Genomic DNA, 13,945 nt, shown 5'->3' with positions numbered 1-13,945 from the left:
CATAAACAAAGTGTTTTCCCTCGGGAACTTGGGCACACCACTAAATTTTGCTATAAGCTGACGGTTTTGACTATGCTGTTTTGTTATGATCTAGTTGTTGTACACTTGTATAAGGAGAGAAATATGCAATGTCCATAAGTCATAAGTTGTCTATGAGCTTTACTGGAAAACATACTTTTTTTTGTTCAAAATTGAACTAATTATGATTAAGAGTGTTATTTTCTAGACAGCCCCCACCCCCTCCTCAAAAAAACAACAACAAACACATACACCACCAACCAAACAAAACGAAACAAAAAAAAAAATCCAAAGAATAATTTCGAATTGAAAAGCCTTTATTTGCATGGAATCATGGTACAAGTACCTAGATTTGACAGTCAGTAAATAAAGAAAGACTACTGGTGGCCATAAGTAATAGCTCAGTGGCAAACTTATCTTACTTAGAGTCCCTAGTCACAGCTTGTGAATTCCCAGTCATAAATTAGTGACCCAAGATAAGCAAGAAATTAGCATTTTAGGGTGACTAGAAGATGTCTACAGATGTCAAAATAATAGAAAAAAAAAATTGAATGCTTCTATTTCCCCATATAAAACTCACTGGTAGTGTAAGATGATCACACAGAGCATTTTCCTACCATGGAAGCTTGAGAACACTGAAATAACCTGTAGAAACAGGCCACTTCAATTGAGAACTCGATATAAGAACACACACAGACATATATAATAATGCTTCCGAATTAAATGGATAAAAATGACAAATTCTGCTGTGAGAGAAACTGATATATACTACACAGTGACATATAATCAGAGTAGGAGAGTAATTCTCCTTGCTGACCCCAAAGAGGCTGGCAAGTGACAGTGCACTGAACTCTATCTTTATACACTGTACTTCCTGCAGGAGTCTATGTGGGATAATTTCCATACCTAAAAACAATCAAATTTGCTCTTCAAAAGCAGACAAAGACCAAAAAGAAAAAAAGAGAAGTCACTTTGTAACTTCGCATGTTTATACTCAAGGTTTTAAGAGCACTGAATACCTACTACCAGCTGCAACAATTCAAATGCCATCCCTGATATCAATAGGAAAAGCTTATGTTCCAGCTGATGGACTTGATAAGTTTGGATCATATCACAAAAATGCAAATGTCACGAATTGTCCAACAGCTTCAAAAGCATTCCAATCTATTCTATCCATTCCATTTTTAGATGCCACACTGATTGGTTGTCTTGATGGGGAAAGGGTTGTGAGTAACCATAGCAACGATTACATCTCTTGAGATCATTATCCTATTGAGGACTTTTCAATCTGAAGGGTGAGACAACACCTCATTATCAAGAACATCCATTCACGGAACCTTAGAGAGGAACTTTGTCTGAGCACAAATCTCTTGATCCTTCCCTCTTATATCTTTACTGGAATGAATTTCTCCCGCCGTATTCCCTCATCTTTGATAACCACCATCACGAGAAATGATACTAATAGTTTGTGAAAAATAAAAGTTTGCATGCAAAAGATCACTCAATCATACTCATTTTTTTTAAAATAACATAATTTCTTCTTCATCCTTATTGTTATTGTATTGTATTGCATTGCATTGCATTACATCGCATTGCATTGTATTGCATTGTTTTTATTATTTACCTGTACCTCTTCTATTTTCTATTCAATACAATATGTTATATAGGAGTTTTTTTTTTATTTCTTTTTTTCCCTAGTTAGGTTTGTTAGAAATATATATTTTTTGCTTAATATCATCATTCTGTAGAGAGCTGCAAGTGCTCTGAGCTGTTTGTAACTACATATAGTGCTATATAAGAAATAACCTACTACTACTAAAGAAAAAAAAAACAAGTTGACCTCATTTTGCATGTAGTATGTCACGAAACAATGAGGGTGCATGTTTGATGTTATTCAGGAATTTTAGGAACATGCAGATTGTCACTTGATGTAATCACAGTTTGCATGTACATATCACTGTTTGACTTTTCACTTCCTTCTTATGTGTTTAGTTGACTAAAAGATGACACAAATCATACAACTTCAAAAGCTTTGACATATTTTTTTTTTTGCCTAGCTGTGAGGAGCCACAGCCTATGGATATCATTTGATTATTGTAACTGATTGACAAATTGCTCTTCATCAATGTAAATAAACACCAATTACACATATGTTGTATTTTAGTAGGAACAAAGAACCAACTACTTCCTGATTGCTAAAAAGGCATCATAATAATTCATTCCTAAAACTGCCTTCTGCCCTGTAGCGAGTGATGATTTTGATCCCTTATAGCAGCGGGTACAGCATAAGTTATTCAAATGAATTCATGATCCTTGCATTGAGTTGTCTTCATTGTAACTGACTGACTAATTGACATTTGAATATGACGTCTCATGGTCTGTCTAACAATCAGGGGGTCATTGGTCCATGCCCAAATTGAGTATGTATGCCCATGATTTTTTATTATGGCTCCTACTTAAATACTGAAAAAAATGGGTGCTTATTTACATCTATGAAGGGCACCTTGTCAATAAGTTGCAACAAAAACAGCTTGACGCAACAAAAAAAAAAAATTAATCTGAATATCATTTGTTTAGTTTTACAAAATATAATTTCAAGATCAGACAAATACTTGCTGATCAGGGACATTTCCTGTTTATAGATTCCACAGAATCAAACCCTTACAAGACAACCTCATGTAACCCTTAGTATCTTTTTGAGATCACAAAATTCCTGATCATGATTCTAGAAAGTACTTGATAAAAATATAATCCCTACATGAGCAGTCTACAGTGTTAACTCCCGGTTTAATGTCAACTCAAAACAGAACTCAGCAATTGATACGAACAATTGTATTATCATTTAATTTGACACCTCTTATCTTAATTACAAGTAGGGAACAAAGCCACTTTTATGGTTATTACAATGCTATTCACATCCAATGTTCACTGACAATGCAGGAACATGGCTACCCTTCCCTATATCAATATTAAAAGTCACAGAAAGATGGCTTTGACATTGCAACTGATGTATAACCACTGTACACAATGCTGTCATTAAATATATATGGCTCTTTATACTTCTATCCCTTACTGAATGATCTGTTAAAACTAAAATACCCATACAATTAACTGAGAAGAGAGGTACACATATAAATATAAATAAATATGAAGTTTCAATTCATGCAATCTTCTCCCACAGGTGGAATAAAACATTTGTTGGATAAAAAGTGAAACTAGAAATAATGTAGTTATGGATGCCTCTATGTACATGTAGCTGCTTTCCACACGCTCCTTAATAATCTCTCTGCACTGGGATATCTTTTGTCTTCTCAAATTCTTTAGTAGGTATGTGTGACCAAATGATCTATGCTTCTTCTCCCTATCTCAAACAAAGAGAAAATACATGTAATCATGATTTAAAAAAAAGCTTCTATAGGATGTTACAATGTACTGTGAAACCAGAAATTTTCATGTGAATGAAACTTTCACGAGATGTCAAGATTTGTGAAAGTGAGATGTATGCGAAAGGTTTTGTCTACACAGTGCACTGAATGCAGAGCAATGCTGCTACACCACACAAGTACTCATATTAGTACACATAGAAGTAGTGCGAATACTTTTTTTGGGCTTTATTTCTAACTTCACATTTAGTAGTACACATTCCATTTTATTCTGCGTTTTATATTAACCAGCAGTGTGTGCTTAAAAAATCCATGTAAATAATACTAGTACATGAAGTATACTCATAATTTTATCATGGTCTACAAGTCACAAAAGTTTCATGCCGCAAAAATGGCCATTGGCTAGAATTTGCAAAAGCTTTATGCAAATATTTGTTTCTGGTTTTACAGTACTCTTTAATATTCAAAGTATAGGCCTATATAATTGTATTTATATGAAAAAAAAAAGGTATGTATTGAAAAAGAAAGAAAACTGAAAAATGGGGCAGGGGAAAGCATATTTCATGCATAAAACGGGTAGACAGCATTATGCATAAGGAATGAATTACTCACTGTGTGATACATATAAAATATTATGTGCCTAGATGGTATCATGGCTGCTCCTGCTATTTGCAAAGGCTAGGATTTCCATTCCCAGGTTTGTATGTCTACACAGTCTGATGCACAGCTTCGGGAAAGGCATGCATTATTTCTCCATGGTAGTCTGACTTCAAGGCTTACATTGTGTACAACTGAAATCATTTTTGATATCTCCGAGCACCAATAAACTGCATGGTACAAAGAGAAGAATTTTAAATCACATAAAGCAGAGTACCTCAGAAAGCTCATTATACACAATGTGCAGGCTGGACTTTGCTTTCTTTTTTTCACTCTATTACTGTAGTGAGCAGTAGGTATTTCATGAATTTTACATGAATTTTATATGTAGATAATCTCATAGGCACCTCGACATGGATTGTCCACTCATTTGGCCTTGGTCATGGGCCATTAGCCTTGCATCAGACCTTGAGGTTTAGGGAGGAAGACAATTATAATACACAGTATCCTAATCACGTCCAGCTGGAGCTCCTGGTATGGGACAGCCCTAGCTGTCTAAAGGCTCGTCTAGACACACACATGGGCAAATGAGACTAGGCGTGGGTGATGAGAAATGCAAGTTTGTACTTTCTTTGAGTCCATAGCATACACAGGGTATGAAAACAGGTTCAACATCTAAAAATGGACAGGCATAAACGTAGGCCCTGGCATACTACAGACAGAGGCTGCTGGTATCTCCAACAGGCCTTCCTTTCCTGTGATTACAAACAGACCAGTTTTAAAGGTGCACACCCATTATTTTCATATATTGTGACTTCTTTCAGAGTAGCATAATTATAAACTGTGTCTTTTAGTCCATGAAAATTATTATCTTATTGACCCAAAGTTGGCAATTAGCAAAAACAAATGTACCAACATAAGTAATTTTTAGTAAAATTTATTTTTACACCTCTAAGACGAGACAAACCAATGGGACCTACTTGCCAGCTGAAACGATAATTCATCGGGGGGGGGGGGGGGGGATAAATGCATTTGCACAACTTGGCAATTACTGTAAAACATGATATATTCGCGGCATGAAATTTTCGCGAATTGGAGCCGACAGCCTTTTTCGTGGCATGAAATTTTCGCGAATTGCCACTGGCATTCAATGCATGTAGTGTAGAAAAAAACTTTCGCGTGCATTTTAATTTCGCGAATTTTGGCGCTCGCGAAATTCGCGAAATTAAAATGCACGCGAAAATTCCTCATTTTACAGTATCACTTTCCTGTAATGTACTCTTATCTAAAGTGAGCTAAATAGAAGATATTTGATTTCAGGCAAAAAGAACAAAAAGAAACAAATATATAGTTTTAAAATACAAGCATAAAAAAAAGGATCACTTCAGCAAGTGACTGAGCATGTACAATATCCAGCATACAACTAGTATATTTGCAATATCATGTTTATGATTTGATTTCTGTTCAATTTCATTCCATTCTATCAAGCCTATGGCTTTTACTGAATTGCACCTGTTACACTATCAACAACTTTATATTGTATTTCCAAATGATTATCATTGCTAAATTAACACTGAATTGAACTGAAATGAGATAAAGACATTTTCAGAAGCTTAACTTTTAGGGCAAATTCCTTTCATACGATAAACTAGCTTTCCTGATCCTGCTAAGACCACCCTTGCATACATTCTTAAAACAGATATTGCTCTGATGACCATAGAGCTTGCATGAGGCTTGCCCAATGTAGCAACAACTTAATGTACGCCATTACCAGCATTAAAATGCATTAGCTATAAATGTCTGTACAGATGGATGGGAAAGGTTTTTGCTATGTCCTCACAAGAAAAAATATCCTTTAATTTGAACGTATTTGTAGACTGGCTAATTCATGAATCCATGTGCACATAATATATAATGTACATTTTGTATTATATATCCATTTTCAAAACAAACCCCAATTATGCAAGGGATGATGATTAATGTAGCATAAGAGTCAAAACTATCAGATTATAGATTTTAGCATAGGAGTTGACAATTCACAACATCTTTACTCATCTAAAATATTATGGACGGAAGTGGCCTGTTGAAAGATAACATCATAGAGACATTGGAGGCAGGAAGAATTCACTTCCTGTATGATGCCTGTCAGAATAATTTACAATCATCACATTCTGTCAGCATTTTTTTTATTCCTCACTCCAGAAACATTCAATGTGTTCCATGTGCATGGAAGCCTTGGAAAAACTGCTAACAAAGCAATACTGGTATTCATTGATAACTTTCTTGTCTAAACTTTGTTAAATGGTATCATTACCATACTGAGTTTTCCAATTCCCCTCCCCCCCCCCCCCCCCCAAACTAGGTTGCCAAAAATACAATTCAGACTGTCAGACTGTTTCCACAGAAGATTGGCTGACAAACTATTGCCAGTACTGGAGGTATAATGAAGACACAGTACATGTGTATATTAAGCAGCTGAAGCTACAACTGTCATTATACACGCCAAGCCGTGTTGACAAGCATGTAGTCCTGCTCAACAGTGCATGGTCTGTCAAAATAGACCCCAGTATTATGCCACAGAAAATGTTCAAGGTAGTTTAACGATGCTAATCTCCGTTACAAAGCTTCTGTTGTACTGCCTTGCTCTATGAAAGAGTCCTGAAAGGCTTGAAGACCTTTAGATAGCATTTATAAGAAAAGGGTTTGCCAACCAACAGAGAGCTAATATGTCTCTTTCCCAAGCAAGGTTTTAAAGACTTCAACAGCTTGTTTTAAAGAGCCAACCCAGTCTTTGCTGTAATGGCATACTTTCGTGACAAGCAATTCTGTGGTAATTTATTTGGCAAGGTTTCACTCTCCTATAGTGCTCAGTTCTTTTCTTTCTTTTTTTTTCAAACAGAAGTTTCGAATCACAAAATTAAACAACCGTAAATTCTTCCAATATTTCGTCCCCTCCCCTCCCATTAGAGACTTGAACCCATGCCCTACCGTAAACCTTCAGATTCATGGCGCTTCTAAACACAATCCAAATTTTGATAAAACCTCTGTTCTATTCTCAATCTTTGTTTTTGGACAATTACTATCTGACCGAAGTACACTGGCCCCTTGTTATCATCCAGGACCACTGTCTGAACATGTAAACTTTGCCTGCAGGGGACACAGTGAGAGTGAGGAAATTCATCAAATGGCAGCTTATCTTTTGGTCTCTCTCTATGAAGCCATGACTACATGGAAAGCCTGAAGCCTGCAATTGGGTTTATGTAATGACGACTGGCAATGTGTAACACCAAGGAGCTTGAAGCTCCTTGGTACAAGCTCCTTGGTAACACCAGTACTGACATTGTTATCAAGTGAGCCTCTCTTTTGTGCAACACATTCCTCTTACATATTCCTGGGAGGCTGAGAAACTGTCTGAAATCAAAACTCATCTCATTTGGAGTATCCTACCACATTTTGTATGATGTAGCTAGAATATGCCGAAGTTGTTGCTGTTGTGGTTTTGATTGTATTAAAAGGTAAATGTGAGTCAATTTATCCTTCTACCAGTGCATGACTCCTAAAAAAGATGTCGATAGATTGGGGAAAAAATGACAAAACAGGATTTCATGCTTCTTTGAGTCAGCTAGCTAGCACTGATTTAACTTTCCTGACAAGGGCATTGAATGCAGAATTTCATAACACAGGCCACCCTTTGACCGAGTAACAGTAGCTGCCTACTTGAACAGAACAATGGAAACAAAGATTAAAAAGCTTGAGAGAAAAACAAAAACACAAACCACTCCTCTCACCAAGGATATGGATTTGTTAGTTTGTACTCTGAGGGTTTTTGGTGAAAAATCTTGGTATTCATCCAAAATATAATAATTGAGGTGGTTATGGCTATGATACGCTGACAGAGCATGGTTTAAGCATTAGGTCTATACACTGTGAATACGGTAAACAGATGCAGTTTGAGAGCAACATCATTTCACAAGGAGCTCATTTCTACAGTATGCTGATCTTATCTTCAAATATTTCAAAAGTTATGATTCATTATTTAATGTGCATCATGTAGCACATGATACAGGGGAAAAAATCCAGTGTATCACGATGTAATCCTTTTCCAAAATTCTGTATCTGAAGGAATGAAATTGGCTTACTTTGTGTAAAATGCATGAGGATGAGTGTGTAATTCCATATACAGGCTGTTATACACATCATTCTACCCTGCATACATAAACATATATCACACATGGTCAGCTGAAAGCTGTCACATCTCTGATATCAGAATGCCATTAGCCTGTGTCCATATCTCCCTAAGCCTTGAGTGATAGCTTGCAATCCCGGACAAGACATTGGGCAAGAAGTTTTCCATGTGTTGGTCTCTATTTGATACAGTGCCTCTGGGAGCTGGTCTGTGCAAATACTCAGCTATGAGGTTTACTGACTGACCTGCCTGGGTAGGTAGGACAGCTAACAAACATCCATGGAGATGGCTGCAAGAAGTACATTGACCTTCAAGAGTTGGGCACAGACCCCAGAGGACTGGAGCTGTAATCACAGACTTGACTGGCATGGGGAAAGTCACTCAAATAATTAGTCTTCATCTCAGTCACAGCATCTTATTAGGACAGCTTCTTTTAAAGGCCAAGTTCAGCAGTGGTAGTAAAATTATTGTGTCATAAGTAGGAGTATATTAATCTGAAAGATTGAGTAGTCTATGAATTCTCGTCTATTCATTGATCATTAAATGCTTCAAAAAAAAATGAAATTAAAAGCATCTAGCACAATTTAGGATTGCTGCATAATTTGTCATCAATGGAAAACAGCTTATCTTAGATGTGATGAACTAAAGATGTACGGTACAAATAATAATATTCCAGTTAGCTTCATTCATTTGGGGTTGTCCATTCTTATTGGCATTATCTATTCTTCAAGTGAATTGACTATACCTTTAAATACCTATAAAAATATAAGAAGAAATAACAAGAATCATGACTTTTCATTCCTACAGTGAAAGATTTCTGAAATGCAAAATGAGGGCATAGTAAATGATATGATTTTTTTTTTCAAATAAAAATGAACTGTACCATTAAAAGATTTCTGCTCAAGTTTTGTAGGCTTAGAACTGACATTCAAGTCAGTTTGTCTGTTAATGAATTCCTTGACAATAATCTGATTACCGCTAACATACACACAGATTCAAGGCATATCACTTCTCCTTGATTCCATGGCTGGCATATCACCTCTCAAGAACTGGTAAACAACTTTCAGATGGTTGGTTAGATCAGTATTATATCAAGAGTATTGTCCATTAAGATAATCCTGGCTATTGATAAGGGTATTTCTCAGTCTGGGTAACTTCTCAGTAAATGCAGTTGTGTGTGACGGTGCAGATTATAACACACTCGAAGGACCATGCAATTATCTAGCCGCTCAGCAAACGAGGGCACACATCCCATTCACACTGAAGTTTTTAGCAGTATTAGACTCATGTAAATTTTACTTGTAATAATTTACGACATCTTCATGAAAGTACATCTGTAACACTCAAACCCAAGCTTGCAAATTATAAAAATGACAGAGGAAATGATTGTGAAACAGAATTTAATTTTTTTAATGTTTTGGTGAAGCCATGCTTATCCTAGTTGTGATTGAAGGCTACAAAAACTAGAGTTTGATTCTGACAGTAACTGGATTCTGAAGTTGTCTATCAACTGCATCCTTGAAATCAGTCCAATGAAATGTTGATCTCACATCTGACATTAATTAATGTACCATTCATCCAATATGAAGAAGTTATATTCAGAATTGATAATGGATAGAAGTCATCAAGTGAAGTCATCAAGTGAAGCTACGGTGTATCTAGCATGTTAAAAGGGAAGCTGCCTTGGTCAGTTCTCAAGGCCTCCAGTTTACATGTCTGTGGCCAAGTATTCAGTGGATTGTGACCCAATGACAGATTGGCTATAACACTAGCACAGTAAAATGCTATTCAGCTATCTAGCCTTGGTCAAGGCTGAATCAACAATTACTTCAAGGCAAATATACCTGAATAGCTTGACTGTGATAGGACTCTTCTCCCAATGAGATTGCAATGATAAATTAATGCGCCTGGCTTAATCTGACCGCCTGATGATCTGAGAAGCTAGGGGGAAAGGGCATTAACACTACTGCCTGTAGTAATCACACAAATAGTTGTTGCATGTTGGTTATCAACATAAACTTGCTATTACAGAAATACTTTAATATTGTTCACTTCTACGTTTACATCCAACACATTATCAAGCTCACTCAGATACATTCACATGACATATCATACTTTCTGAATCTGACAAAAACTTGGAGGGTTTTTGATCATATACTGATGGTTCAATGTACATACAGGTACAACATGTATGACATATATTCTAATGCCTTGATACAATCAAATGAATACACAATGCAATTAGCTGTGGTAACAGCTAATTTTGAAATTAATGTAATTAATCTGTGATTGTCACAAGTTAGGATGCAAAGAAAACAAACAAACCCAATAACAAGAATGAAACACTGTGAAAGGTTTGGTTGGTAATTTAAATACACAGTAAATGCCTGGATTACTCAAACATTCTCAAAAATGCTACTAGTATGCTAATCATTTGTGTTTCATCAAAACATGTTCATTCCCTTTATTTGCCCATCACCCTGCAGCCATGCCCAGTGTGAAGCACTTTCTGAGGGGTCAGACTGCAGTGTGTGTGATAGACTGATTATTCTCACAGCAATGCATTCAACAACACAAATAACTGATAGTGGTTTCCTGATATGCACCACTTGTCATCCAACAAGTGTAAAAAACAACCTATTTACAGTCACCCAAATACTGAGAATGTACAGATATTTAAAGGGATACATCAGCCATGGTACAGTTTGGATACAAATCCGACAATCTAGTATATCGCCACTCTGTTTAAGATATAAAAACAACAAGCATATAGCTGATGTTGCTGTGTGTTACACCAACTAGAAAAGATATGAGCATTTTCTACATGATTTGTTATTCAAATTTTGGCTATTTGCTCGAGGTAAGTCAAGGCAGGTCACACCTGTGCATCAAGTTACACGTGTAAATGTGGGGATATATATGCCAGACTAGTCAATATAGGAGATTTATTCATGATACATGCTGCAACACTGACTGCTTTTTACTGCATTGCTCATGATAAAATTTGTGGTTATTGCATTTACATGAAAATATAGTCACAAAATCTCTATCAGATTTTGTGTCTCTAAATCATGTGATGGTTCGCAGCCAGATTTTATTTATTTAGTCATTACACTGCTTTACTTGCGATTAATTCATGACAGCCTTGGACAAACTTTGGCATGGATCATTGGATCTTTGCCTTCATACTATATCAAACCTACCAGTCCCTTACGACAAAAAGGCAGACGAAGGCAAAACAAACAGAAGAAGAGGAAGAAAATGAAGATCCTGTAATTACCTTGGAGGCAACCTTTCCAGATGAGTGTTTGGTGTTTTTCTTCCAGTCCCACACATTGACAACCATGTCATGCTGTTCTCCAATGGACACCACATATCGCATATCTGGAGAAAAGGCCTGGAGGCACATCAGATGGGGAATTATTGCATGGAAAGTGACACAATGAAAAATATATTTGCTAAAATAAGGATATAGGAACTAGCCTGAATATATCATTGTAGCAGTGTTCATGCTAGTGATTGATTTTGCATTATTTATAAAAACATGAAAGTAGAGAACCAAAATGGTATCAACATTTTAGATCATGTATTACAGCTCTACACTACTTTTAAAAATAAGGAGATCTAAAAATGGCATGATACCAAAAGATGTTGTTCACTTTTCTTATGCATGTGTGTCAATTATAACTTAACTAGGGTGACACCAGGCTAAAACCACAAAACAGATTCTTTTATATCATTATAAGATGGGAGTGTAAGGCTTAGATGGACTGATATCTGATAAGAAACAAAGAGAGCCTAGCAAGGAGGTCATCCTTGGCACCAGGGGCGGCATTCTGAAAATCTTCCTAAGTTTCTTCCTAAGTTTCTTCCTAAGTCAGAAACTTAGGAAGTGCCTAGGAAAGACAAAATTGGTATTCTGAAATGTCTTCCTAGGCACTTCTTAATGCAAATTAAGCCATCCTTATCCCCACCCACGTCCTTTCCTAAGCCAATACGAAATGCCGTATCATAAGGAACTAACCAATGTCTGCCAATGACAATCGCATATTACTGTGACGTAGGGTCAAATACACGAGTGCGCGGCATGTCCCCTTTCTCACGCTCATTTCGCGCATCAAAGTACATGTGCGCGCAATGACTGACAAGCGCGCCTATCACGATGCTTGCAGTTTGCTATTCTTAACAACGTACTTAGGACAGGGGTGGAGCTTTCCTAAATTATTTCCTAAAATTCTTTCCTAAGTGCATTCTAGAATACCAACTTCTTCCTAAGTCAGAAATTTGCATATTCCCGCCCCCTTCCTAAGTTTCTTCCTAAGTCTACTTAGGAAGAAACTTAGGAAGATTTTCAGAATACCACTTAGGAAAAAATCCTGACGTAGGAAGAAATTTCTTCCTAGGAAGGATTTCAGAATACCACCCCAGGTGATGATGTGGATGAGCTACATATGGGATTTGGCTATGCAAATATTCTAATATGGAACTTATACTAAACGACTGAATACAAAAAAAAGAACAAAAATAGGCAAGGCCCTTTCTTGTATGTTACCTCTAGTCAAACCATTTCATTCATGGCAGGGTGGTCCACAACTTGAAATTTTAGCATGTTGCAGGGGGAAAAAAGTGATATTGCGCATGAAAGTATGTGCGCGAAGCGCACATCACGAGCGCGAAGCGCGAAGTCCCTTGCGGCCGGGGTCCAGGGCCCGCTTAAGGGCCCTGGAAGCTCTGGGGTTCTAGATGCTCTCTGGTGCTATCTTAGCCTTATTTTGAACACTTTGATCACTATGATCACTCTGCAATGCCAGGATAAAAATCATTAATATTTGAAAAATTATGTTAATTGTTTGATTATGACATAAGATTTTAAATTGTTCTTGAAATGTTAATATATCGTCCTACTCCTTACTCATAAGACCTTTTGAATATATCTTGAATAGATATACTCCTCAATGGGGATGCTATGATAAATGACAAGGACATCTTGAACTTGTACTACAGTACAGCACACTGACTGTCTTTAATATTATTTACTTTCAGTTTCACCAGGGAGGAGCCACCTCCCTGGTTTCACATTGAAATGCCAAGATAACTGTGTACTCACAAAGTAGATGAGATGAGTGTAGAAAAGTGAGAACTGCACTTTTGCAGCCTACTGGTAAACAGACGTTTAGTTAACTTGAATGACATTTAACAAAAACTCAGATCTAGGTAATTCTATCCACAATAAGCCTTTCCAGAGAGAAATTAAATTTCCAAAGTACAGAGCTGCCAACCTTTGGAAGCAAAAATTAGTACTCAGCAGCTGCAAAATTCGTATTTTCCCACCAGAATTCATATTTTTTCAATCTCCTTTTTTTTTTTCTCTTTTGCTATTTTGAATTAAACTTGTCAACTTATGAGGCCTACAGGCTCTAAACATAACATTATGACACATGCCGAAGGATCGAGCTGGTCACCAGCACGATAAAGATGCCAAACTACGCAATGTTCAGCGTTGATTGATTGCTTTCTCGCAATGAATGTGTACAAGTGCAAGTACAACTGTATGTACCTCCAAAAACTTGCTGGGCTGATTATGGAAGCTTCCACTATCTAGCAGGGGACGGGGAATGCTTTCATCTTCTCAAGAGAGCTTCTGTGTGAGCGGATGCAAAACTCTGTTCTGTGTTTCCAATTATTGTTTACTATTTAAACATAATCATGCATTGTTTTCAGGCTTTTTTATTTTATTGGATTTTAAATATCAGTATTTTCA

At 36.7% G+C, this 13,945-nt stretch overlaps 1 protein-coding gene across 1 annotated transcript in view; it reads right to left on the bottom strand.

Moving 5' to 3' along the window:
- Positions 1-13,945, bottom strand: part of LOC139718058 (uncharacterized) — a 76,271-nt gene that overhangs the window by 34,879 nt on the left and 27,447 nt on the right. The window contains exon 6 of the mRNA XM_071629551.1: positions 11,465-11,581. Within this exon, the coding sequence (XP_071485652.1) occupies positions 11,465-11,581 (117 nt within the window). The remainder of the gene's footprint in view (positions 1-11,464; positions 11,582-13,945) is intronic.

Source organism: Diadema antillarum, unplaced genomic scaffold (assembly GCF_040938485.1).
Source record: "Diadema antillarum isolate AM-2024a unplaced genomic scaffold, OU_Dant_1.0 scf00000087, whole genome shotgun sequence".
NCBI classification, from domain to species: Eukaryota; Metazoa; Echinodermata; class Echinoidea; order Diadematoida; family Diadematidae; genus Diadema; species Diadema antillarum.
This window is presented reverse-complemented; position numbering and strand designations above follow the sequence as displayed.